The sequence below is a fragment of the Ranitomeya variabilis genome, chromosome 4 (assembly GCF_051348905.1).
Source record: "Ranitomeya variabilis isolate aRanVar5 chromosome 4, aRanVar5.hap1, whole genome shotgun sequence".
NCBI lineage: Eukaryota > Metazoa > Chordata > Amphibia > Anura > Dendrobatidae > Ranitomeya > Ranitomeya variabilis.
In genome coordinates, this window is record NC_135235.1 from 317,520,031 (window position 1) to 317,547,421 (window position 27,391).

At 47.6% G+C, this 27,391-nt stretch overlaps 1 protein-coding gene across 1 annotated transcript in view; it reads right to left on the reverse strand.

The window, feature by feature from the left end:
* Positions 1–1,082: 1,082 nt before the first annotated feature.
* LOC143767860 (olfactory receptor 5J3-like) overlaps positions 1,083–27,391 on the reverse strand; it is a 56,138-nt gene continuing 29,829 nt past the window's right edge. Inside the window, exon 2 of the mRNA XM_077256384.1 lies at positions 1,083–2,035. Coding sequence (XP_077112499.1) covers positions 1,083–2,027 — 945 coding nt within the window. The 5' untranslated portion in view covers positions 2,028–2,035. The remainder of the gene's footprint in view (positions 2,036–27,391) is intronic.

Below are 27,391 nucleotides of genomic sequence, written 5' to 3' on the forward strand. Positions count from 1 at the left end.
CTGCCCTCCGCTTCTGCCATGGGACCTGTAGTTCCTCGTGACCTCGGGCTCCCGGTGCCCGGTTTCTGCGCTCTGCTTAGAAAAGCCCAGTTGCAGGCCTCCTCTAGCTCCTAAGTCCTTCTGTGCTCCTTCACTGTCTGCTACCAACTATCAACTGTGTGCTTGTCTGCACCAGACTAACTGACTCCTCCTCCAGACCAGGATGTATATAGGGAAGTTCCCCTTAAACCGGGTTTAGAGCTCACCTTTTGGCCTGGAGTCAGAAATTGTTTCATGTAAGATTACCTGCCAAAGGGATCCTTCCTGTCTCCAGGCATGGCATTACCCTCCCCGAGAGGAAGGCAACACCACTGTGGTACCTGAACTCCTGGGGTGCCACACGTCAAAACAACGCATCTGCATACATTCGCATACATCAGCATGTCCTGCATACCCAATGTTAAAGATAGGTACACAGGACGCATGAAATAGAAAAAAATCCAGCTCAACGAGGTGGTGAAAAAGCAAAGTCTTGGTACTTTATTCACTTCATATCAAAAGATAAAGGATAAAACAACAGCACAATATAATTAAAAACACTATCTACGCGTTTCTGGTGACACAGGACGCATGCAGAAGTATACGGAAGTAGGCGGGACTTAATGGAGGACGTATGCAGCCCTCCGCAGAAGCCCCGAACGCTAATGTGATCTTAGCCTTAGTATTGCTGCAGAAAGAAAGAAGCAGCTTGTGCCAGCAAGAGATGGCAGCCTAGGAGAGGCGTGCTTTTAATTTTATAGCTCTTCTAATCATACTGCTATGTATTGATGCCATGCCTGTTCTCATGTTACCTTTATACAGCTATATGTCTTGCCATGGCATACCTCCTGGTGGAGAGGGGACAAAAGGCCCTTTTGCATCAAAAGAAAACACCGCATTATAAATGACATATGGCAGCTGGTGGATCATCCTAAAGGAATTGCCTAGGAGTTGACCTCTTGCTATGGCTGAATAGCATGTTTAATACACAAAATGATGATTCAAGGACGTCTCTTTACTCGTGGTTGGGGGGGTGTTAGGATCACATGCAGCATATGAACTTCTTATGACTTAAGTCTTCCTTTCCATTTTGAAATACTAGTAATTGCTTTTTTTAAAGCTCTCTTCACTTCTTTGTTTCTCAAGCAGTATATAACTGGGTTTACCAATGGAGGCAGCACGTTGTTGATAATAGATGAAGCTCGGATGGCTGTAAAAGATTCTCCAGACTTTGGGCCGTTGTAGCTGAAAATACCTGTTATGTAAAAAACTGTGACGACAATGAGGTGGGAGGAACATGTGGAGAAGACCTTCTGTCTTCCCTCTGATGAGTGGATTTTCAATATAGTGGAAATGACACGGACATAGGAGTTCATCACAATTAAAAATGTGGTTACTCCAAGCACCACTGTGTCTACTCGTATGAATATCTGACTAGTGTATATGTCACTGCAAGCAGCTTCCAACATTGGAAGAACATCACAGAGAAAGTTGTAAATATGACGAGGTCCACAAAATGTTAGGTTCAAAGTCATAAAGGTGTGAAGCATGGAGTTTATCAAACCAAGAAGGCAACATCCTGCCACAATGTAAAAGCAGAACCTTTTGTTCATAATTAGTACATACTGGAGGGGGTTACATATGGCTATATATCTGTCGTAGGCCATGGTGGCCAGAAGAAGACCTTCTGTTCCTCCAACACAGATAAAGAAATAAAGCTGGATAAAGCATCCGGTAAAGGATATCCTCCTGTTCCCTGTTACAGCATTTACCAGCATAGCTGGGAGGGTGACCGTAGAGTAACACACATCTAGAATGGACAAGCAGCATAAGAAAAAATACATTGGTGTTTGGAGTTGGCAGTCTACCTGGATGATACCAAACACAGACAAGTTACCAACAAGAATCATGATGTAAGCCATAGAAATTAAAAATGAACAGATCATTGGTCCCTTGGAGAACCCCAGTAGAATAAAGTCATCCATAGATGTATTGTTTTCTGATGCCATTAAAAAGCCTAAGGAAGAAAAGATCACAGCATTAATCTGATAGACCATTAAGGTGAACATTCTACATCTTGGTGATTGATTCTAGATATCACAATATTACGGAGGTGGAATGTCAACTATAATAACTAAATAACTAAATAAATGTCACTGGCTAGGAAGAGGGACTCACTAGTAAAGCGAATGCACCATGCTTAAAAATACACTACTTCCCAGGAAAATTCTTTAAAAAGAAGAAAAATCAATTAGTTGAATTAGTCCCAAAGTTACCTCTTTTAATATCATATATACAGTCATGGCCCAAAGTGTTGGCACCCTTTAAATTGTTCCGGAAAGTGTAGTATTTCTCCCAGAAAATTTCTGCAATTACACATGTTTTGTTGTACACGATTATTTCCTTTGTGTGAAAGATACTGAGACAGCCACAATACCCCAGCGCTGACTTCCTATACATTACCTGTTGACACAGTCTGTTGAATCTCATCCAGTATACCGTGAGTTACACAACTCACATATCTTACTATGTCACCACAGCAATAATCTGATGAAGGTCCGTATTGGACTGAAACGTAGTTAGCTGTTTCTCTGGACTGGTTCAATTGTAAATAAATTTAACATCTATTGCCATGCATCCTACACAGTACCGAGTTTCATTATTACTATTATACACCGTTTTTCAATATACATCCCTAGTACTTGAGGTTCAGCATCGTTTGTATGGAATGAGCGATCCTTCTTTTAATTGCTTTCTGCTCTGTTTTTCTTTTGCAACTCATCTCATCTTACAATATATGATATATACCACACATACCCTATTAATCTCCTATCTGCATGACTGATTGGTTGTCTTGGGCTGTACTGTGGCTTTATAACGCAGTGGTCTTTTTGTCTTCGGGTTCAAATCCCAAGGACAACATCTGCAAGAAGGTCACATTTGTGTACGTTTCCTCCACACTCCAAAGACATACTGATTGGGAACTTAAATAAATTCTACCCACACATAGAATCTGTCTTAAGGAATCTGTCTTGGGGGTTCATTGCCGCCCAACACTCTTCAATCAGAAGCTTCTTGCTACAGGAGACGTTTGTCATATGGTAAAAATCTGTGTGATAAATTACATTCCTAGACCACAGCACTAATGACATGGCACCTACAGTATTTAGCAACTCAGATGCAGAGTGTTGGTGGTAGAAAAAAATGAAAACAATAGTGCTCTAGTTTCCCAAGCAATTATATCGGTCCTGTATAAAGATGGTTATCTGTCCTACTTCCAATCATTAGACTGGTGAGGATGGAAATGACCCAAGTAGAGCTGTAGCTGGATATATATGGATCCTTGCTGGTTTTTCAGACAAAGGCACAATTCTGTAATTTATTTGAAATGTGAGCAGATCAAGTACAGTTTAGAATTTCTAATATGAGAAATAGGTTATGGTATAGTGTATTAATCCTTAGGAAGCATCTCGATGAGGCTCTAATGGGCATTGAGTTTCATAAGACTCATAGCACTTAGTGAGCCGTATATTAATATCACAGAGCAGTTTGGGGACATAAGATTGAGGAGATCTGCAGGGATATTCAAGACTTTAGAGATTTGGGAATTTTTAAATTAATTGCATTTTTTTTTGTTTAAAAGAATTTCATAAATCTCTGTTTTAAACAATATTTCATTTGACAAATCCACATGAAAAATTTAAAAAAGATTTGTCCCTGAACCACTTCCATATCTTTGTCTTCTAGACATTGAGTAGATTTAAAAAAAAACAGTTGCCATATACTGTATGCTACACATAAATGCACAATGCCGTTAATATTCTGGAAGGATTGTCATCAGAATATCCAGCTCTATGTACGGGGTGATGAAATAACACAGACAGCTCTGATGTATTCATGATAGGATTACATTTTCCTCCCTCCTGCCATTCGCAGTGGGCTTTCTATACAGTGCAAACACAGCAGCTTGTCAGCCAGTCACTACTAAAGGACAGGGAAATCAAAGAAAGTAATAGAGTACAGCTTCTAAAAAGACCACTACCTTTATCATCCTATCTTATCTTGACCTCAAGCAGTAAAACAGAGCTATCATGAAATCATCCCCTGCTAAAGGTAATGAGATTGCCCTGCTTAATCTGTCCCAGTCTACATAGCAAAGCTGACAAGTGAGCTGCAACTGCACCAAACAGCCTATTGAGAATGCTCTAGTGGCCATCGATAAAACAGCATTATTTAAAGGGCCACTGTCACCCCCCCCAGCCGTTATAAACTAAAAGAGCCACCTTGTGCAGCAGTAATGCTGCAGTCTAACAAGGTGGCTCTTTTAGTTTTTGATTCATTTATTACCTCAATAAAGCGTTTTAAAAATTGGCCACAAATACCAGATATTGTACCGGGAGGCGGTCCGAATCGTCCTCTATCAATCTCCCAACTGCCGTCACTCTTCTCTTCAGGGGCGATGGTCGCCGCCCCCTTCGCGCTGTTGCTTCTTAAATCCGGCGCCTGCGCTGTGCGTGCCTGCCTGGGGCCCGCACTGTGTTATTCATTATGCACAGTGCGGGGCTGAGGTTCCTGGGCATGCGCACTGCGCTTGTCAGATGCTCCCCCGGTCCCCCGCCTTCCAGCATTGCCGGAATATACAGGTTTCATTGCCGACGTTTTGAACAGCCACAAAGAACAACGCTGGAAGGCGGGGGACCGGGGGAGCGTCTGACAAGCGTTCCTGCGCATGCCCAGGAACCCCAGCCCCGCACTGTGCATAATGAATAACACAGTGCGGGGCGGGGATTCAGGAACAGGGTGGCCGCACTGCCCGCACAGGCAGTCTGAGCTGTGACTGACAATGAAGACTGCGCCTGCCCCAGGCAGGCACGCACAGCGCAGGCGCCAGATCTAAGAAGCAACAGCGCGAAGGGGGCGGCGACCATCGCCCCTGAAGAGAAGAGTGACGGCAGTTGGGAGATTGATAGAGGACGATTCGGACCGCCTCCCGGTACAATATCTGGTATTTGTGGCCAATTTTTAAAACGCTTTATTGAGGTAATAAATGAATCAAAAACTAAAAGAGCCACCTTGTTAGACTGCAGCATTACTGCTGCACAAGGTGGCTCTTTTAGTTTATAACGGCTGGGGGGGGTGACAGTGGCCCTTTAAATATTTGTTTCATTTGTATAGCAACAAAAAAAAGTTAAATTAGTTGTATAAGAAAGAATGGTAACAAATAGTAAAAAAATATACCAATTAGATGGTAGTTTTGAAGAAATGTAAAATGTTTTGCCCCAGGATGTCCAATAATTGCAGTGTTCAGTTTATTGTTCCAAATTGCCTTTTTTATTTTTTGTTATTTTTTGTTTCAAGACTCTCTCTACATCATTTTTTCTCAAGCAATATATGATGGTATTCACCAATGGAGGAAGGACACAATATACTATGGATGAGGCTTGAACAACAAAAAAATGAATCTGCAGACTTAGGACCATTGTAGGTAAAAACACCAGTTATCTAGAAAACTGTGACAACAATGAGGTGAGAGGAACATGTGGAAAAGACTCTCTGCCTCACCCTGGAATAATGAATTTTCAGTATGTTTGAAATCATGTGGATGTGGGAGTTCATCACAACTGGAAATTTTGAGGCACCTGGCAAGGCAGTGTCTACATGCAGTAACATATGAATGGTCTTGATATCACTACAAGAAACTTCCAACATTGGAAGGGCATCACAGAAGAAATTGTTAATGTGCCGTTTATCACAAAACCTCAGTTTAAAAGCAAGGTGTGAGATATGGCGTTCAAGCACCCAATGAGGCAACATCCAGCCACAACATAAGAGCAAAACCACAACATAAGAGCAAAACAGCTTATTCATAATAATGGAGTAATGTAAAGGGTTACATATGGCCACAGTCATATGTCATGACACTGAGAAGAAGACTCTCTTTCCCTCCAACATAATGTCATGGGTTTACTGCAACAGTTAGGAGCCAGAAGACTGCAGCGCCTGATTTCTCCTCCTCCTGCACTTATTAGAAGCACTCCACCTTCATATTAATTGGCGCAGGTTTCTTTTAGCAGTGCAGGGGTTAATCTCCTCAGTTGAGAGCTCCTGGAGGCTTTCCTGCTTTAAGGCTCAGCTGTTCACTGTTAGCCACTCCCATCTTCTAAATAATCTAGGCCCTGGCTAACACTCATTGTCAGAGTTGGCTTATGCTGCATGGCTGGAGGTTGTTGTTGGTTGTCATTAGAGAAGATGTTTGGTGGATTTATCTGAGACTATTGATGGTCAAGGTGAGATCCATGAGGAGGCAGCAACGGGCGAGACCCGCCTGCCAGTGCAGAGAGACAGACCATGTGAGCAAGGCCATCATTCCCAGCTATCATCTACAGCATCGGGGAACCCTGGGATTATGGTATCAGGTTGGGAGGGGGCTGTTTGATGTGCGGGAGGCTCAATGGGATTTGATGGATTACATCAGGAAGAGACTTGCAGCCGAGGGGGAAACCCTGTGACCCCCCGCTAAGGCTAGATTTGCAGAGAGCAAGAACTTACGTGGTGAGTCCTACGACTGGGTGTACCACTGTCTTGAACAGAACATTAATGCTATACCTAGAAAGACTTCCTTAGCTTTTCCAAGTTTATTGTTATCTTTGTTTGAATGTTAATCTGCCTAGTTAATAACACTAATTGTTCAGTTATTTGAAGTCACTGTATGTAAATAGCACTACAATTATCCCTTGACTGTTTCCGCCTCATGCCTCTGTGCGTTGCATCCAGACACCTGTATTACATTTGGCGTAGTCAGCAGGATGCAACATTCAGCCATAGAGAGGGCAGACCAGTCAGTGACTTAAGGCCCCGTCTCACTAAGCGATTTACCAACGATCACGACCAGCGATATGACCTGGCCGTGATCGTTGGTAAGTCGCTGTGTGGTCGCTGGGGAGCTGTCACACAGACCGCTCTCCCCAGCGACCAACGATCAGGGGAACGACTTCGGCATCGTTGAAACTGTCTTCAACGATGCCGAAGTCCCCCTGCAGCACCCGGGTAACCAGGGTAAACATCGGGTTACTAAGCGCAGGGCCGCGCTTAGTAACCCGATGTTTACCCTGGTTACCAAAAAAAACAAACAGTACATACTCGCCTTTCGGTGTCCAGGTCCCTTGCCGTCTGCTTCCTGCTCTGACTGAGATCCGGCCGTACACTGAGAGCAGAGCGCAGCGGTGACGTCACTGCTGTGCTCTCACTTCTCACTGTACGGCCGGGAGTCGGTGAGAGCAGGAAGCAGACGGCAAGGGACCTGACGGACATCAGAAGGCGAGTATGTACTGTTTGTTTTTTTTTACATTTACGCTGGTAACCAGGGTAAACATCGGGTTACTAAGCGCGGCCCTGCGCTTAGTAACCCGATGTTTATCCTGGTTACCAGTGAAGACATCGCTGGATCGGTGTCACACACACCGATTCAGCGATGTCAGCGGGACCTCAACGACCAAAAAAAGGTCCAGGCCATTCCGACACGACCAGCGATCTCGCAGCAGGGGCCTGATCGCTGGTACGTGTCACACATAGCGAGATCGCTATGGAGGTCGCTGTTGCGTCACAAAACTTGTGACTCAGCAGCGATCTCGCTAGCGATCTCGCTATGTGAGACGGGGCCTTTAGTCTAGCAGTGGGTAAATACCCTTGGATGCCATGCTCAGCAATATTCCCAAGTTCACGGGCAGCAGCGTTTCGCTGTGGGACTGAGTAGAGAGGCTGAGAAGCATGCTGCACATGTATCCCCTGACCCCTTCTTACTCAATTAGCCCACTGCAGACTTAGGGTGCATCCACATGCAGTTGTTTCAGCAGGTCCAAAGAGAAAGTGAGACCATAGCTCACTATGTTAATGCTTTGCAGGAAGTGACAGCCCATATCACTAAGAAGACCCAAGATGAGCCCCGATGACTAGGCCCATTGGACGATGTGCTGCAGAATCAGCTAGTTGCTGGTCTAGGAGACTCATCCCTGAGGCAGATCTTAAAGGAACCACTATGTTTGAATCATGATCATGGCTTCCTTGAAGTCACGGCTAAAGCTAGAGTCCTGGAAAGTGAGACTCCTTTTCCTGAATGGTGCAGTCCGGAATCATGAAGTGGTCACTCCTGAGTCAACCCGTACTGAGCCCGACTGAGTACGGGAGATCCAGATAAAGAAAAATCAGCCAACAGCACATCAGTCCCAAGATGCACGTTCCAAGTCCTGCAGTTGTGGGGTACCACCGTGGAGTCCAATGTGGCTTCCACGTATGCTAACATCGATATGGCGGTATTTGAGGAATAGTACGTGTACAGATCCACCTTCTGGCTCCATATCCGAGCCTGGTGGCATTATATTGATGATATTTTTGTATGAGAAGGTGGACATGATGATCTTCTTATTTTCCAGACAAAGTCGAATAGTGTATTTTCTGAGTTGAAGTTTACTTTAACCTACTCTATTGAACAGGTACAATTTTTAGACACCATGGTATATAAGAAAGGTGATATCTTGGGTACTGGTTTATTCATTAAGGAGACTGACAGAAATAGTCTGCTCCTTTATAGAAGTAATCACACAAAGAAGATGGTGGATTCTCTACCTTGGAGTCAGATGATATGGGTACGAAGGATCGTTTCCGATGATGAGAGACTTGATCTGAGACTTGAGGTCATGTGCAATAAATATTGTAAAAGGGGTTATCCGAAGTGTGAGCTGATAAGTTATAAGGATAAAGTGGTGGGTCTGACATGGGAGGAGATATGTTTAAAAAGGGACAATTCTGTCTCTAAACTTGTACCTTTTGTTTCCATCTATGGCCCGGCAAGTGGAAAAATTGGAAGATTATTAAGGAAAAATGGGAAATTACTTCATGAGGGCTTACCACAGGTATCTGAATCTGCTTCTCAACCTATTCTATCATATAGATGAGGGAACAATTTTAGGGACAAACTTGTGAAGTGGGGACCTGTTTACACAAATCTATACAAAGGACAGTATGCCCTTCCAGACAGGGGAATTTTCCCTGTCTGGGTTGTGCATGTTGTGAGAATATGTTAAAAGGTGATTGTTTTCATCACCCACATACTGGGAAGAAGTTCCCAATAAAGGAGAGATATACCTGCACTTCAAGCTTTGTTGTTTATAAGCTTGTGTGTGCTAGGCGTCGAGTTCTTGCTGCTGCACAGGGGGAATCTCGAGCCATGTCCGCTGCGGTCTCACATTCTTCTCCAGCTACAGTGGAGCCTGCTCAGCGGAGACGTCGGTCCCAGCGCCTGGCCAGGACAGATACTGCACGTTTGATTACTGCTGCCCTTCTAGGTTCAGCCATTATAACTAGTGCTGTTCGGCGGCGAGCAGGCGCTCCTGGGACTAAGTCCTGGTTTTCCCCTCCTGAGCATGCCCAGGGGAAGACCTCTCATTGGAGGTCGGGGGTCACACGCTCAGGTCCTATAGCAGCTCCTATTGGTCCACTAGGAAGGTCCTTAACTGCTACAGCTATAAAAGGTTTGCATCGCCGCACGGCCATGTGCTAGAAAAATTTGTGTTTGACAGTTGCCAGTGGATACTCTGCCACACTGTATATAAGTGGTGTGAGTCTGTTTAGCCTTGGGGCTGTACACTCAGGCAGGCAGCTAGCGTCAGGCAGGCAGCTAGCGTCATTGTGAGCAATTAGCCTTGGCTTAGCATCTGGTTCCTTCATGTGTGCGGTTAGCACAGAAGAGTTCCAGAGCAAGCACAACTTTTAGTTAGGGTTTTAGTCCCTGTGTACAGCGCGTCTCTGTGAGGCAACAGCGCTCTCTTTCATTTCACATGGGGTGAAGTTTAACCCACGTGGGAGCTCAGTGTGCATCCGCCATTACTTGCAGCAGGTATCTCTGCACAGTGGACCCCGGGCTGCGAGCGCACCTCGTATCTATCACCCTATTACTTGGTGCATTCCGCTAGCCCTAACAGTATACTAGCACCAGGGTCTGGCTAGTAATGGCGGACGTACAGCAACTGCTGCAGTACATCCAGCAGCTGGAGGGCAGGTTGGCGGCTCTCGAGCGCACAACCTCAGCTGTGGATGCTTCCGCCATAGCTGTTCAGGCTGCAAGCGTGGCTGCAGCAAATTTGTCCCCTGCACCCCTGTTCCGACCTTATCTCGCCTCCCACTGCCAGATAAATACTCTGGTGATAGTGCATCTTGTAGGGGTTTTGTGAGCTAGTGCGTGATACACCTCAAGCTCCTGGCTGCACATTTTCCCACAGAGCGGGCAAAGGTGGGATTCGTTATATCTCTTCTGTCGGACAGGGCGTTGGAGTGGGCTACGCCACTGTGGGAGCGTGGTGATCATGTGGTGCAGAGTGCTCCGCTGTTCTTGAGCACTCTGAAACAGGTCTTTTTGGGACCTCGAGTCACCCATGATACGGCACTCAAACTGTTGGCATTGACTGAGGGCTCGTCCATGGTCAGCCATTTTGCCGTCCACTTCCGGACGTTAGCATCTGAGCTGGAGTGGTCAGATAAAGCCCTCATCCCTGTATTTTGGAGGGGCTGGCTGACCATCTGAAGGATGCTTTGGCCACTATGGAGATTCCGCCACACTGGAGGAGCTAATAGCTGTATCCACTCGCATTGACCTCCGCTTTAATGAGCGGAGGTTAGAGCGAGCCCAGTGTAGGCAGAGGTTTCGGCTGGCTCCCACCTTCGCCAAACCTTTGGAATCTCTGGTCCAGGCGCCCGAGTCACATGAGGACATGGAGGTGTCACGAGCAGGATCTAAGTCCCAGACCATTTGTGCACTCAAGGTCTGTCATGTCTGCCGGCAGTCAGGACATCTTGCCACCAGATGTCCCCAGCAGTCGGAGAAACGTCAGCATCTAGTGGTAGTAGGTGGAGGTACACTAGACACGGTGATGTTTGCCTCCAAACTGTCTTTTAAGGGGACAATTAACATAGGCTCATCCGCTCATTCGGTAGAGCTTTGCGTGGATTCCGGGGCGGAGGGCAATTTTATGTCATCTGCCTTCGTCCAACGACACGCAATACCCCTGGTGATGCTCACCAAACCAGTGGCCATACGAGTGGTGAATGGGTCGACACTGCCCTCACAGATAACACACCAGACCATCCCATTTACTCTATCTATGTTGCCATCTCATCAAAGATTATATCTCTGCTCGTCATTCCTGAGGGAATTGATGAGATGCTGTTAGGGATACCTTGGCTACGGTACCACTCCTCTCATATTGAGTGGTCCACAGGCAGAATTTTGGGATGGAGTGAATCTTGTGGGGGTAGATGTCAGAGTGAATGCATTCAGGTTGCTACTACTGAGGTACCCGCAGAACATTCGTCTTTCCCCAAGCAATATTGGCCTTATACGGACATGTTCTCCAAAAGGGCTACGGAGACCCTTCCGCCTCACCGCCCCTATGACTGTCCTATTGACCTCTTGCCTGGTGCTGAGCCTCCCCGGGGTCGAGTCTACCCATTGTCTCTCCCGGAGACATAGGCAATGTCTCAGTACATCCAGGAGAATCTGGCAAGAGGATTCATTAGGAAGTTAGTGTCACCTGCAGGGGCTGGGTTCTTCTTCGTGCAGAAGAATGGAGAATTACGTCCATGCATAGATTACAGGGGTCTTAACGCCATCACCGTTAAGAACAAGTACCCATTGCCCCTGATATTTGAGTTTTTTGATAGGCTTCAGGGAGCAAGGGTGTTTACTAAACTAAATCTGCGGGGTGCTTAAAACCTGATTCACATCCGTGAGGGGGACGAATGGAAGACGGTTTTTAACACCAGGGATGGGCACTATGAATACCTGGTGATGCCCTTCAGGCTCTGTAATGCCCCAGCCATTTTCCAAGACTTTGTGAACAATATCTTCTGGGATATGCTCTCCACCTCGATTGTAGTTTACCTGGATGATATTCTCATCTACTTTCCAGATATAGACTCTTATCGGAGAGATGTTTGCAAAGTCTTCATCCTCCTATGGGCAAATTCCCTCTATGCCAAGTTGGAGAAGTGTGTGTTTGAGCGGGAGTCTTTGCCTTTCCTGGGCTATATCATCTCGGCCCAAGGATTGGCTATGGATCCCGCCAAGCTACAGGCTGTGATGGACTGGAGGGAACCCCATTCTCTCAAAGCGGTACAGCGCTTTATGGGTTTCATCAACTATTATCGCCAGTTCATTCCCCACTTCTCAACTTTGGTAGCTCCTCTGGTTGCCCTCACCAAAAAGGGAGCTAATCCCAATTTGTGGTCGGAGGAGGTCTCCAAGGCCTTCCTCTCTATCAAGTCGCACTTCTCTGGCACTCCCATTTTACATCGCCCCAATATTGATAAACCATTTATCATGGAGGTGGATGCCTCTTCCGTCGGTGCTGGAGCAGTCCTCTTCCGGAAGGATGTTCAAGGTCGGAAGCATCCTTGTTTCTTCTTCTCCAAGACCTTCACACTGGCGAAGAGGAATTATTCCATCGGGGATAGGGAGTTGCTAGCCATGAAGTTGGCCTTTTCGGAGTGGTGACGAATCCTGGCGGGGGCTCATTTTCCCTTCCAAGTTTTCACTGACCACAAAAATTTGGTGTATTTGCAAACCACCCAGCAGCTAAACTCTTGTCAGGCCAGATGGTCCTTGTTCTTCTCCCATTCCACTTTACCCTCCATTTTCTCTCCGGGGAGAAGAACACTCGTGCCGATGCTCTCTCCCGCTCCTTAGTGTCATCAGAGGAGGAGGAGGAGGAGCCTTGGCTTCTTATCCCTTCAGAGAGCCTTAGAACTGTGGCTCCAGTTTCGCTGGAGTCTGTGTCCCAGGCAAGACTTTCGTTCCATCTAATTTGCAACTGGAGGTTCTCTCTTGGGCTCACTCGTCCAGGGTGGGTAGACATTTTGGGACCAAGAGGACATCTGAGCTTTTGGCGAGGACATACTGGTGGCCGCTTATGGCCCGTGACGTAGGGGACTATATTCGGGCGTGTGTCTCCTGTGCTAAGAATTGGTCTCCTCGGCAACGGCCTGCTCGGCTACTTTACCACCTGCCGGTGGCAGACAGGCCCTGGGAGATGGTCAGGATGGACTTCATGGTAGGCTTACCCAAGTCTCGCAGCTGCACAGTTATCTGGGTAGTCACCGACCATTTTTCTAAAATGGTGCACTTGGTTCCGCTTCCACGGTTACCTTCTGCACGGGCCTTAGCGGCGTTGTTCATTAGAAATGTTTTCCATCTACATGGCATGCCTGACAAAATTGTCAGTGACCGGGTGTTGTGAACTGTATTTCTTGGCTCCCTCTTGTGATCACTAGGGGTATGACACTTTGATTGTCTTTCTCCAGGTTGGTACCCACCTGGTTCGTTAGGCCTTGGGTGTTCCTATTTAGACTTCCTGGAAGCTCAGTCTAGTGCCTGGAATCGATGTAATCAGTCTATGTCTGTTTTCTCCTGACTCCTGGTCCTCTGATTTTTGCAAGAAAAGCTAAGTCTGCTTTCTTATTTTGGTTTATTGCATTTGTTCTTATTTTTTTCCAGCTTGTACAAAATGTGAGTCCTGTTTTTGCTGGAAGCTCTAAGGGGGCTGATATTCTCCCCCCCACACCATTAGTCGGTGCGGGGGTTCTTGGATATTCAGCGTGGATATTTTTGTAGGGTTTTTGCTGACCGCATAAGTCCGCTTCCTATTTTCTGCTATTAATTAGTGGGCCTCTCTTTGCTAAATCTAGTTCATACTTACGTTTGTCTTTTCTTCTTACCTCACCGTTATTATTTGTTGGGGGCTTGTATATTAACTTTGGGGTCCTTTCTCTTGAGGCAAGTGAGGTCTTATTTTCTCTGAAAGGGTTAGTTAGTTCTCCGGCTGGTGCGAGACGTCTAGAACCAACGTAGGCACGTTCCCCGGCTGATTCTAGTTGTTTGTGCTAGGATCAGGTATGCGGTCAGCCAAGTTACCACCTCCCTATGAGCTGGTTTTTGTGGTTGCGGACTTAGCTACAACTCCTGAGATCCTCTACCACTAGGATCATAACAGTATTCCAGGCCAAAAAGTGAATATTTAATGCATTGCAGAAGCGGGATTAAAAGAAAAGAAGTTCTGAGTTGTTTTTTTTTTTTTTTCTTCTTCCCCTTTATCTCTGAGTGGCTTGAAGCTCTGTTGCAGACATGAATGTTCAGACTCTGATTACTAGTGTGAATCAGTTTGCTGCACGTGTGCAGGGCATTCAGGATTTTGTTACAAGTAGTCCTATGTCAGAGCCTAAGATACCTATTCCTGAGCTGTTCTCTGGAGATCGATTTAAATTTAGGAATTTTAGGAATAATTGTAAATTGTTTCTTTCTTTGAGACCTCGTTCGTCTGGAGACTCAGCTCAGCAAGTAAAAATTGTTATCTCCTTCTTGCGTGGCGACCCTCAGGATTGGGCCTTCTCATTGGCGCCAGGAGATCCGGCATTGACAAATATTGATGCGTTTTTTCTGGCGCTCGGATTGCTTTATGAGGAGCCCAATCTTGAAATTCAGGCAGAAAAAGCGTTGCTGGCTATTTCTCAGGGCCAGGATGAAGCTGAGGTATATTGCCAAAAATTTTGGAAATGGTCCGTGCTTACCCAATGGAATGAGTGTGCTCTGGCCGCAAATTTCAGAAATGGCCTTTCTGAAGCTATTCAGAATGTGATGGTGGGCTTTCCCATTCCTACAAGTCTGAATGATTCTATGGCTCTTGCTATTCAGATTGATCGGCGTTTGCGGGAGCGCAAATCTGCTAATCCTCTGGCGGTGTTGTCTGAAGGGACACCTGACTCAATGCAATGTGATAGAATTCAGACTAGAACCAAACGACAAAATCATAGACGTCAGAATGGGTTGTGTTTTTACTGTGGTGATTCTACACATGTTATCTCAGCATGCTCTAAACGCCTAGCAAAGGTTGTTAGTCCTGTCGCCATTGGTAATTTGCAACCTAAGTTTATTTTGTCTGTGACTTTAATTTGCTCATTGTCTTCCTACCCTGTTATGGCATTTGTGGATTCAGGTGCTGCCCTGAGCCTTATGGACTTGTCGTTTGCCAAGTGCTGTGGTTTTGTTCTGGAGCCTTTAGAAAATCCTATTCCTCTTAGAGGAATTGATGCTACCCCATTGGCAGAGAATAAACCGCAGTATTGGACACAAGTGACCATGTGCATGACTCCTGAACATCGGGAGGTGATTCGTTTTCTTGTTCTGCATAAAATGCATGATTTGGTCGTTTTAGGTCTGCCATGGTTACAGACCCATAATCCAGTTTTGGATTGGAAGGCAATGTCTGTGTCAAGTTGGGGTTGTCAGGGAATTCATTGTGATTCCCTGTTGGTGTCTATTGCTTCTTCTACTCCTTCTGAGGTTCCGGAGTATTTGTTGGACTATCAGGATGTGTTCAGTGAGTCCAGGTCCAGTGCCCTTCCTCCTCATAGGGACTGTGACTGCGCAATAGATTTGATTCCTGGTAGTAAATTTCCTAAGGGACGATTATTTAATCTATCTGTACCTGAGCATGCCGCAATGCGTTCTTATATAAAGGAGTCTTTGGAGAAGGGACATATTCGTCCATCCTCTTCCCCTCTTGGTGCGGGTTTCTTTTTTGTAGCCAAGAAAGACGGGTCTTTGAGACCTTGTATAGACTATCGGCTTCTGAATAAAATCACGATCAAATTTCAGTATCCTTTGCCACTATTGTCGGACTTGTTTGCCCGGATTAAGGGTGCCAAGTGGTTCACCAAGATAGATCTTCGGGGTGCGTACAACCTTGTGCGCATTAAGCAGGGAGATGAATGGAAAACTGCGTTTAATACACCCGAAGGTCATTTTGAGTACTTGGTGATGCCTTTTGGGCTCTCTAATGCTCCTTCAGTGTTTCAGTCCTATATGCATGACATCTTCCGGAAGTATCTAGATAAATTTATGATTGTTTATCTGGATGATATTCTGTTTTTTTCTGATGATTGGGATTCTCATGTAAAACAGGTCAGGATTGTGTTTCAGGTTTTGCGTGATAATGCTTTGTTTGTGAAGGGCTCAAAGTGTCTCTTTGGAGTGCAGAAGGTTTCCTTTCTGGGTTTCATTTTCTCCCCTTCTACAGTAGAGATGGACCCAGTCAAGGTCCGAGCTATTCATGATTGGACTCAACCCACGTCTGTTAAGAGTCTACAGAAGTTCTTGGGTTTTGCGAATTTCTACCGTCGTTTTATTGCTAATTTCTCTAGCGTTGTTAAACCTTTGACGGATATGACCAAGAAAGGTTCTGATGTTGCTAATTGGGCTCCGGCAGCCGTCGAGGCTTTCCGGGAGCTGAAGCGCCGGTTTACTTCGGCGCCTGTTTTGTGCCAGCCTGATGTCTCACTTCCCTTTCAGGTTGAAGTGGACGCTTCTGAGATCGGTGCAGGGGCTGTTTTGTCGCAGAGAGGTTCTGGTTGCTCTCTGATGAGACCTTGTGCTTTTTTTTCTAGGAAATTTTCGCCTGCGGAGCGGAACTATGATGTTGGTAATCGGGAGTTGTTGGCCATGAAGTGGGCATTTGAGGAGTGGCGTCATTGGCTCGAGGGAGCTAAGCATCGTGTGGTGGTCTTGACTGATCACAAAAATTTGATGTATCTCGAGTCTGCTAAGCGCCTGAATCCTAGACAGGCTCGTTGGTCGTTGTTCTTCTCCTGTTTTGACTTTGTGGTCTCATACCTGCCTGGTTCGAAGAATGTGAAGGCTGATGCTCTTTCTAGGAGTTTTGTGCCTGACTCTCCGGGAGTCTCAGAGCCAGCTGGTATTCTTAAAGAGGGAGTAATCTTGTCGGCCATTTCTCCTGATTTGCGACGTGTGTTGCAGAGATTTCAGGCTGGTAGACCTGATCCTTGCCCACCTGATAGACTGTTTGTTCCTGATAAATGGACCAGCAGAGTTATCTCCGAGGTTCATTCCTCAGTGTTGGCAGGGCATCCTGGGATTTTTGGTACCAGAGATTTGGTAGCTAGGTCCTTTTGGTGGCCTTCCTTGTCGCGGGATGTGCATTCGTTTGTGCAGTCCTGTGGGATTTGTGCTCAGGCTAAGCCTTGCTGTTCTCATGCCAGCGGGTTGCTTATGCCCTTGCCCGTCCCAAAGAGGCCCTGGACACACATTTCCTTGGATTTCATTTCAGATCTTCCGGTGTCTCAAGGAATGTCTGTCATCTGGGTGGTATGTGATCGCTTTTCCAAGATGGTCCATTTGATGCCCTTGTCTAAGTTGCCTTCCTCTTCCGATCTGGTTCCTTTGTTCTTTCAGAACGTGGTTCGTTTGCATGGCATTCCTGAGAATATCGTGTCTGACAGAGGATCCCAGTTTGTGTCCAGATTCTGGCGATCTTTTTGTGCTAAGATGGGCATTGATTTGTCGTTTTCATCTGCCTTTCATCCTCAGACTAATGGCCAAACGGAGCGAACTAATCAGACACTGGAGTCTTATTTGAGATGTTTTGTTTCTGCAGATCAGGATGATTGGGTGACCTTCTTGCCATTGGCTGAGTTTGCCCTCAATAATCGGGCTAGTTCCGCTACTTTGGTTTCGCCATTTTTCTGCAACTCTGGTTTTCATCCTCGTTTTTCCTCGGGGCATGTTGAGTCTTCTGACTGTCCTGGGGTGGATTCCGTGGTGGATAGGTTGCAGCGGATTTGGAATCATGTGGTGGACAACTTGAAGTTGTCACAGGAGAAGGCTCAGCGTTTTGCCAACCGCCGCCGCGGTGTGGGTCTCCGACTTCGTGTTGGGGATTTGGTTTGGTTGTCTTCTCGGTATGTCCCTCTGAAGGTTTCCTCTCCTAAGTTTAAGCCTCGCTTTATTGGTCCTTATAAAATTTTGGAAGTCCTTAATCTGGTGTCTTTTCGTTTGGATCTTCCGGTGTCGTTTGCCATTCACAATGTGTTCCATAGGTCTTTGTTGTGGCGGTACGTTGTGCCTCTGGTTCCTGCTGTTGTCCCTCCTGCTCCGGTCTTGGTTGAGGGCGAGTTGGAGTACGTGGTGGAGAAGATCTTGGATTCTCATCTCTCTAGACGGAGGCTTCAGTATCTGGTCAAATGGAAGGGCTATGGTCAGGAGGATAATTCCTGGGTGGTCGCCTCTGATGTTCATGCGGCCGATTTGGTTCGTGCCTTTCACGCTGCTCATCCTGATCGCCCTGGTGGTCGTGGTGAGGGTTCGGTGACCCCTCCTTAAAGGGGGGGTACTGTTGTGAACTGTATTTCTTGGCTCCCTCTCGTGATCACTAGCGGTATGACACTTTGATTGTCTTTCTCCAGGTTGGTACCCACCTGGTTCGTTAGGCCTTGGGTGTTCCTATTTAGACTTCCTGGAAGCTCAGTCTAGTGCCTGGAATCGATGTAATCAGTCTATGTCTGTTTTCTCCTGACTCCTGGTCCTCTGATTTTTGCAAGAAAAGCTAAGTCCGCTTTCTTATTTTGGTTTATTGCATTTGTTCTTATTTTTTTCCAGCTTGTACAAAATGTGAGTCCTGTTTTTGCTGGAAGCTCTAAGGGGGCTGATATTCTCCCCCCCACACCGTTAGTCGGTGCGGGGGTTCTTGGATATTCAGCGTGGATATTTTTGTAGGGTTTTTGCTGACCGCATAAGTCCGCTTCCTATTTTCTGCTATTAATTAGTGGGCCTCTCTTTGCTAAATCTAGTTCATACTTACGTTTGTCTTTTCTTCTTACCTCACCGTTATTATTTGTTGGGGGCTTGTATATTAACTTTGGGGTCCTTTCTCTTGAGGCAAGTGAGGTCTTATTTTCTCTGAAAGGGTTAGTTAGTTCTCCGGCTGGTGCAAGACATCTAGAACCAACGTAGGCACGTTCCCCGGCTGCTTCTAGTTGTTTGTGCTAGGATCAGGTATGCGGTCAGCCAAGTTACCACCTCCCTATGAGCTGGTTTTTGTGGTTGCGGACTTAGCTACAACTCCTGAGATCCTCTACCACTAGGATCATAACACCGGGGTCCTCAGTTTGCGTCTCGGTTCTGGAGAGAGCTCTGTCGTTTACTCAGCATTGAGCTGAATCTCTCTTCTGCATACCATCCTGAGACGAATGGGTTGGTAGAGAGGGACAACCAGACTCTGATCATATCCTTGCAACATTTTGTCTCTGCCAGGCAGGATGACTGGGAATCTTTGTTACCTTGGGCAGAATTTGCTTTGAACAACGCCATAGCCGACTCTACCGGGCAGACTCCATTTCTCCTTAATTACGGCTAGCATTCATCTGTCCCTGTGCCCATGCACATGTCATTCACCGATTCTAGGGTGGCAGACTGGGTGGTGGAGGCACATGACATTTGGGACCTCACACAGGATGCCATCCGGGCCTCCAAGGAGAGAATGAGGGTTTCTGCTGATGCACACTTGCGCCCCGCTCCGACCTTTGCTCCTGGCAACTTAGTGTGGGTCTCTGCCCGTAACATCAGGCTGCGAGTTGAGTCCACTAAGTTTGCGCCTCACTACATAGGCCCTTTCAAGGTTCTGGAACAGGTCAACCCTGTGGTCTACAGTTTGGCTATTCCTCCGCGCCTAGGTATCACTGACACTTTTCATGTATCTCTCTTAAAGCCCGTCTACATGTCCCGGTTTTCTGAGTCATCTGCCGGGACATCGGGTTTGTCCACGGATGAGTACGAGGTGAATTATATCTTGGGGTGCAAGGTGGTACGTTGCAAAAAATACTATCTGGTGGACTGGAAGGACCACGGCCCAGAGGATAGAACCTGGGAGCCTGTGGAGCACATTCGGGCTCCGCTGCTCATTGCAGCCTTTGATCGTAGCGAGACCCAAGGAGAGGGGGGCCATAGGAGGGGGGTAATATTAGGCGTCGAGTTCCTGCCGCTGCAAAGGGGGAATCTCAAGCCATATCCGCTGCGGTCTCTAATTCTCCAGCTGCAGTGGAGCCTGCTCAGCGGAGACATCGGTCCCAGCGCCTGGCCAGGACAGATACTGCACGTTAGATTACTGCTGCCCTTCCAGGTTCAGCCATTATAACTAGTGCTGTTCTGCGGCAAGCAGGCGCTCCTGGGACTAAGTCCTGCTTTTCCCCTCCTAAGCATACCCAGGTGTAGACCTCTCATTAGAGGTCGGGGGTCACATGCTCATGTCCTGTAGCAGCTCCTATTGGTCCACTAGGAAGGTCCTTAACTGCTACAGCTATAAAAGGTTTGCATGGCCGCACGGCCGTGCGCTAGTATAATTTGTGTTTGGCAGTTGCCAGTGGATACTCTGCCACACTGTATATAAGTGGTGTGAGTCTGTTTAGCCTTGGGGCTGCACACTCAGGCAGGCAGCTAGCGTCAGTGGGGGTATTTAGCCTTGGCTTAGCATCTGGTTCCTTCATGTGTGCGGTTAGCACAGAAGAGTTCCAGAGCAAGCACAACTTTTAGTTAGGGTTTTAGTCCCTGTGTACAGCGCGACCCTGTGAGGCAACAGAGCTTGCTTTCATTTCACACAGGGTGAAGTTTAACCCACGTGTGAGCTCAGTGTCCTTCCACCATTACTTGCAGCAGGTATCGCTGCACGTGGACCCCAGACTGCGAACGCACCTCGTATCTATCACCCTATTACTTTGTGCATTCCGCTAGCCCTAACAGTGTGCCCTTGTGTGTTGATGTATGTATGTGAGACCTCCATAGAGGTCAAAGCACGCATCAGCAAACATAAAAGCACCATTAGGAGTAAATTACTTGATTTACCGGTACCTAAACACTTTTGTGAGTATAGACATTTGGTTAACCAACTTAGGTTTAAGGTCATAGATAGTGTTCCTTTACAGAGGAAGGGAGGGGACAGATTGAAGATTTTGACGAGGAAGGAGATGAGATGGATTTCTACGCTGGGCACGTTGCAACCCAGGGGATTTAATATTGATTATAATTTACAAATTTGTGTGACTTGACCCCCCTGCTGTTAGACAGTGGCATCTGATTGGTGGATTGTTTTTTAATGTTTTATTTTTAATTTTGTTTTTTCTTTTCTCTTCTTTTCAGGTATAGGAATTGGCAGCGGGGAGCGACCTGAATATATGGGGATCTAGAATCTGCAAGATCATTGATATTATATACATGTTTTTTGTATGGTAGTTGGATTATTTCCCATACCCTCTGTTCCCTCCCTTGGTGCCATGTGATATATATTTTGTATTTGTAGTCTTGTCCCTGGTCTAATTAGATGCTAAGAGTTTAATGATTTGATTGATTTCTATAGTGAGGGATTATGATTTTAAGATTTGTTCATATGAATAACAATGCTAATCATTCGACTAGTTCAGATACTAAACAGTTCATTTTTCTCCACTTCGAGTGTATTCCTTTTGCCATGGATATGGCCACACGCCATCACTTCTTTGCATTCAGCTGTCAGCCTGGTGAGCGTGCACGCTGTGCGAGGACCTGTGGGTATGGTCATGTGACTTGGTCACGTGATCATACTCCCAGGTCACTGGTCTGGTGAGCAGAAGCAGGCTGGTGATTGTCAGCTGGTGGGGAAACAGCTAATGGTGGCGTGTTTCGGGTTCATTTCGGTAGTGTGAGTACTTGCGATTAGTTAATAAAACTGATTTATGGAGCTCCATTGTTAATATATGCACTGATTGGTAAGGGACTTCAATGTATGCATCTGTCATGAGTCGGAGGATTTGGCAGGACATTTTCCCTGAAGCTTTGTGGCTTGTTAATATGCATTTTTAGCAAATTCCACTCTTGTTTTTATGATTTGCTTCTAATAGTGAATTCTTCCTTGGTCAACTTCCATGAAGTCTACTTTGAACAAACAGTGACGGACGGTGCAATATGACTGACACTGACGTAAAGGTACCGTCACACACAGCGACGCTGCGGCGATATAGACAATGAGCCGACCTGAACTAGATCGCTGGAGCGTCGCTGTTTAGGTCGCTGTAGAGACGTCAAACACAGCAACTCCAGAACGATGCAGAAGCGATCCAGTGACGTAACGGCGACTCACTTCTCGTTCTCGCTGGTTGTTAGCTCTATTTACATCCATTGTTAGCGTTGTTGCTTTTGATGTCAAACATGACGATACATGCCGACCTGGCGACGAAATAAAGTTCTGGACTTCTAGCTCCGACCAGCAATGGCACAGCGGGATCCAGATCGCTCCTGCGTGTCAAACACAACGAGATCGCTATCCAGGACGCTGCAACGTCACGGATTGTTGTCGTTCTCTTTGCAAAGTTGCTGAGTGTGACGGTACCTTAACTTGTCCTTTGATGTTCACTAGTGTTGAGTGATACCTTCCGATATCGGAAAGTAACGGTATCGGAAAGTATCGGCCGATACCGGCAAAATATCGGATCTCGCCGATACCGATACCCGATACCAATGCAAGTCAATGGGACGAAAATATCGGAATTAAAATAAACCCTTTCTTTCCTTGTAGGTTCATTCTACATGAAGGAAAACAACTAAGAATAATGTAGGATGTATTGGGGGAGGTGGCGGAGACATTAAAGGCATAGAGGTTTACCCCAATCAAATAGAATAGCAGGAATTTTATTTTATTTTTTAAGATGTTCGGAGTTACAAAGATATTGACTATGTTAAGAATTTTTTTATTTTGTCAGATGTTGATCTTTCACTACTTCCACGCCCTTCACCTTTTTTTTTACTTCTCCCACACTTTCTTCTTCATCATCATCAGCATCTTTGACATCAACTTCTTCTTCACCTTATTCATCTTCTTCATCTTCTACCTATTATTTTTTTTTGTTACATTCTTCATATTCTTTTTATTCAACTATTATTCTTCTTCATATTCTACTTCTTCATCATATTCTTATTTGTGACAGGCATTCCTGTAGTTGTTATCTATAAAAGTTTGAAGATTACACCTTCCGTTCTGCCTGTCACAAAAGAGTTACATTTGTCCGCGTTCAGTTTGGCCTGCAGCATCAGGCTTTATCCAGGGGCACCACGAGGAGGAACGGACTCACCCCCATACACTGCTTAGTCTTCTTCTGCTTATAATTTAGATAATATCTTTTGCTCTGATATTTAGTGTTATGCTTAATGTTCTTCTGCTCTTTGTTCTGCAGCCTCTTGTTCATCTGTTTCTCGGTCATCCATGTCGTCATCTCCAGGGTCGTCGTCTCCAGGGTCGTCATCGTCGTCATCATCGGGGTAGTCTTCAGGGTCATCGTCTCCAGGGTCGTCGTCATCTCAGTGGTTGTCGTCTCTGGTGTCTTCGTCATCTTAGGGGTGGTCTTCCTGGTCGTCGTCTTTAGGGTCTTGAACTTGGAAATGTAGCAGAAGGTACAAGAAGGCTGAGAAAATGGCGAGAACCAGCTGATGGAACTGGAACTCGGATGGCTACCCGAAGGTCCAAGAGCCAATGGAACTACCGAGGACCAGCAGACGTTACTGGAACCTGGTTACTAAGCAGGAGGTACCCGTGCCAGAAAGCACAACCAAGGACCACCTGACGTTGGTGGAACTCAGATACCCAGAAGGAGGCACCTAAGCCATAGGCTCTGCCAGGAACCAGCTGGCGGTACTGGAACCAGGATGGGGAGCAGAAGGTACAAGAGCAAAAGACACTGCCAAGAACCAGCTGACGGTACTGGAACCCGGATGGGTAGCCAAAGGTCCAAGAGCCAATGGAACTACCGAGGACCAGCTGACGTTACTGGAACCCGGTTACTAAGCAGGAGGTACCCGTGCCTGAAAGCACTACCAAGGACCACCTGACGTTGGTGGAACTCGGATACCTAGAAGGAGGCACCTAAGCCAAAGGCTCTGCCCGGAACCAGCTGACAGTACTGGAACCAGGATGGGGAGCAGAAGGTACAAGAGCAAAAGACACTGCTGAGAACCAGCTGACGGTACTGGAACCCGGATGGGTAGCCGAATGTCCAAGAGCCAATGGAACTACCGAGGACCAGCTGACGTTACTGGAACCTGGTTACCAAGCAGGAGGTACCAGTGCCTGAAAGCACTACCAAGGACCACCTGACGTTGGTGGAACTCGGATACCCAGAAGGAGGCACCTAAGCCAAAGGCTCTACCCGGAGCCAGCTGAAGGTATTGGAACCAGGATGGGGACCTATTCAAGATTGTTTTCCTAGAGCCCCAACTAGCGGTGTTGGAGCAAAGGGTCAGCAGGGGGAGCAGAGTGTAGGCCAAAGCCTGCACTGGCGGCAGCTTTGTGTCTGCGTGGCATTTGCAGGACACGTTGCCGGCTACACAGCAGGGGAACAGCTGGCGTTGCTGAACCCCTCTGACACATTGGCAGGTGTTTTTCTCTGTGCAGCCAGCACTTCCGGGCACCAACTGGTGGTGTTAGAGCCCAGGGTCAGCAGGAGGAGCAGAGGAGCAGAGTGTAGGCCGAAGCCTGCACTGGCGGCAGCTTTGTGTCTGCATGGCGCTTGCAGGACACGTTGCCGGCTACACAGCGGGGAACAGCTGGCGTTACTGAACCCCACTGACACATTGGCGGGTGTTTTTCTCTGTGCAGCTAGCACTTCCAGGCACCAACTGGCGGTGTTAGAGCCCAGGGTCAGCAGGAGGAGCAGAGGGAGCAGAGTGTAGGCCGAAGCCTGCACTGGCGGCAGCTTTGTGTCTGCGTGGCATTTGCAGGACACGTTGCCGGCTACACAGCGGGGGAACAGCTGGCGTTGCTGAACCCCACTGACACATTGGCGAGTGTTTTTCTCTGTGCCGCCAGCACTTCCGGGCACCAACTGGCGGTGTTAGAGCCCAGGGTCTGCAGGAGGAGCAGAGTGTAGGCTGAAGCCTAATTGAACCAATTTTAAAGGTAACCTTTAACCCCCCCTCAGGTGTTACAAACTAGAAGAGCCACCTTGTGCAGCAGTAATGCTGCACAAGTCAAAGGTTGCTCTTTTAAGTTTGTTCCTTGCACACACTGAATGAAACACGTATAAAATTTAGCCCCTTATACAGTCAAAACTGTCTTGGAGGCGTGAGTTCCCTTCTTAATGAGACGCAGCACAGCTGTCAAAAAAAACACCTTGGTGCTGGGCACGGCCTCCTGAGCGTCGCATTTTGCTGTACAGGAGTCTGCGCTGTTGTGTTATCCCTTGGCCCTGCGCTGTTAGCGCTGCCCGTCTTCTGACATCATTTCATGTGCGTTTCGCGATGCCCAGGAATCCCAGCCCCGCAGTGTCTTTTCATTAATTCACACTGCGGGGCTGGGATTCATGGCCTTGCGCAGTAAATATGTTCGCCTCTCACTCATGTCCTTACACCTGCTTCAGACTCTGCGGCGTCAGCTGATCCCTTATCTCATGCCACGGCCATGAAGCCGCACAGTCTGAAGAAGGCGGAAGGAGATGAGTGACAGGCGAACATATGCACTGCTCATGCCCATCAATCACACCCTCGCAGTCAAAATAAATAAGACACCGAGGGGCGTTGTGTCGGGCGGGGCGTTGTGTCGGGCAGGGCGGCCGCAGAGGCGCAGCCAGCCAACCAATGATGTCAGAAGACGGGCAGCGCTACCAAGGGGGTTGCTGCGTGTCATTACAAAGGAAAGTCACACCTCAGGGACGGTTTAATGGTCTCAGGGGACACATTTTAGACGTGTTGAGTTCGACGTGTGCAAGGAGAATAACTGAATGAGCCACCTTGTACAAATGCAGCATTACTGCTGTACAAGGTGGCTGCTATACATACAAACGCCTGGGGGGGACAGGTTCCCTTCAATTTCAGTTGTTGTGTCTGCGTGGCGTTTGCAGGACACGTTGCCGGCTACACAGCAGGGGAACAGCTGGCGTTGCTGAACCCCACTGACACATTGGCGGGTGTTTTTCTCTGTGCAGCCAGCACTGCCGGGCACCAACTGGCGGAGTTAGAACCCTGGGACAGCAGGAGGAGAGGGAGCAGAGTGTAGGCCGAAGCCTGCACTGGAGGCAGTTTTAGGTCTGTTGTGTCTGCGTGGCGTTTGCAGGACACGTTGCCGGCTACACAGCGGGGGAACAGCTGGTGTTGCTGAACCCCACTGACACATTGGCGGGTGTTTTTCTCTGTGCAGCCAGCACTTCCGGGCACCAACTGGTGGTGTTAGAGCCCAGGGTCAGCAGGAGGAGCAGAGGAGCAGAGTGTAGGCCGAAGCCTGCACTGGCGGCAGCTTTGTGTCTGCGTGGCGTTTGCAGGACATGTTGCCGGCTACACAGCGGGGGAACAGCTGGCGTTGCTGAACCCCACTGACACATTGGCGGGTGTTTTTCTCTGTGCAGCCAGCACTTCCGGGCACCAACTGGTGGTGTTAGAGCCCAGGGTCAGCAGGAAGAGCAGAGGAGCAGAGTGTAAGCCGAAGCCTGCACTGGCGGCAGCTTTGTGTCTGCGTGGCGTTTGCAGGACATGTTGCCGGCTACACAGCGGGGGAACAGCTGGCGTTGCTGAACCCCACTGACACATTGGCGGGTGTTTTTCTCTGTGCAGCCAGCACTTCCGGGCACCAACTGGCGGTGTTAGAGCCCAGGGTCAGCAGGAGGAGCAGAGTGTAGGCCGAAGCCTAATTGAACCAATTTTAAAGGTAACCTTTAACCCACCCTCAGGTGTTACACACTAGAAGAGCCACCTTGTGCAGCAGTAAGGGTATGTGTCCACGTTCAGGAAACGCTGCGTTTTTGACGCTGCGTTTTTCCGCAGCGTCAAAAACGCAGCGTCCAGATGTTACAGCATTGTGGAGGGGATTTCATGAAATTCCGACTCCACTATGCGTTAAAAAACGCATGCGGTTTTGCCGCGAAAACGCACATGCGGTGCGTTTTTTCAAAACGCAGCATGTTGCTACAATGAGCAAAACACGCAGGCACACCGCAGGTGACCTGCCAGTGACCTCAGGTGCAGTTTTGGTCAGGATTTTACTTGCATAAAATCCTGACCAAAGCCTGAAGCAAGCCTGAACGTGGACACATACCCTTATGCTGCACAAGTCAAAGGTTGCTCTTTCAACCCCTTCGTGACATGCGCCGTACTAGTACTGCGCTGCCGGCACTGCATTTGTGCCAGCAGCAGTACTAGTACGGCGCATCGATCACCGCGGTCTCGCGCTGAGCGCCGCGGTGATCGGGTGCGGGTGTCATCTGTATATGACAGCTGACACCCCGCAACAATGCCCACGATCGGCGCTATCGCCGATCGCGGGCATTTAACCCCTCTGATGCCGCTGTCAATAGTGACAGCGGCATAGAGGGGGATCGCGCAGGGATGGGGGCTCCCTGCGCTCTCCCACCGGAGCAACGCGATGAGATCGCGCTGCTCCGGTGACCTGGAAGGAGTCCCCGGATCCAAGATGGCCGCGGGACTCCTTCCGGGTCATGAGATGACCTAGCTTGCCGGCGCCTGCTGAGA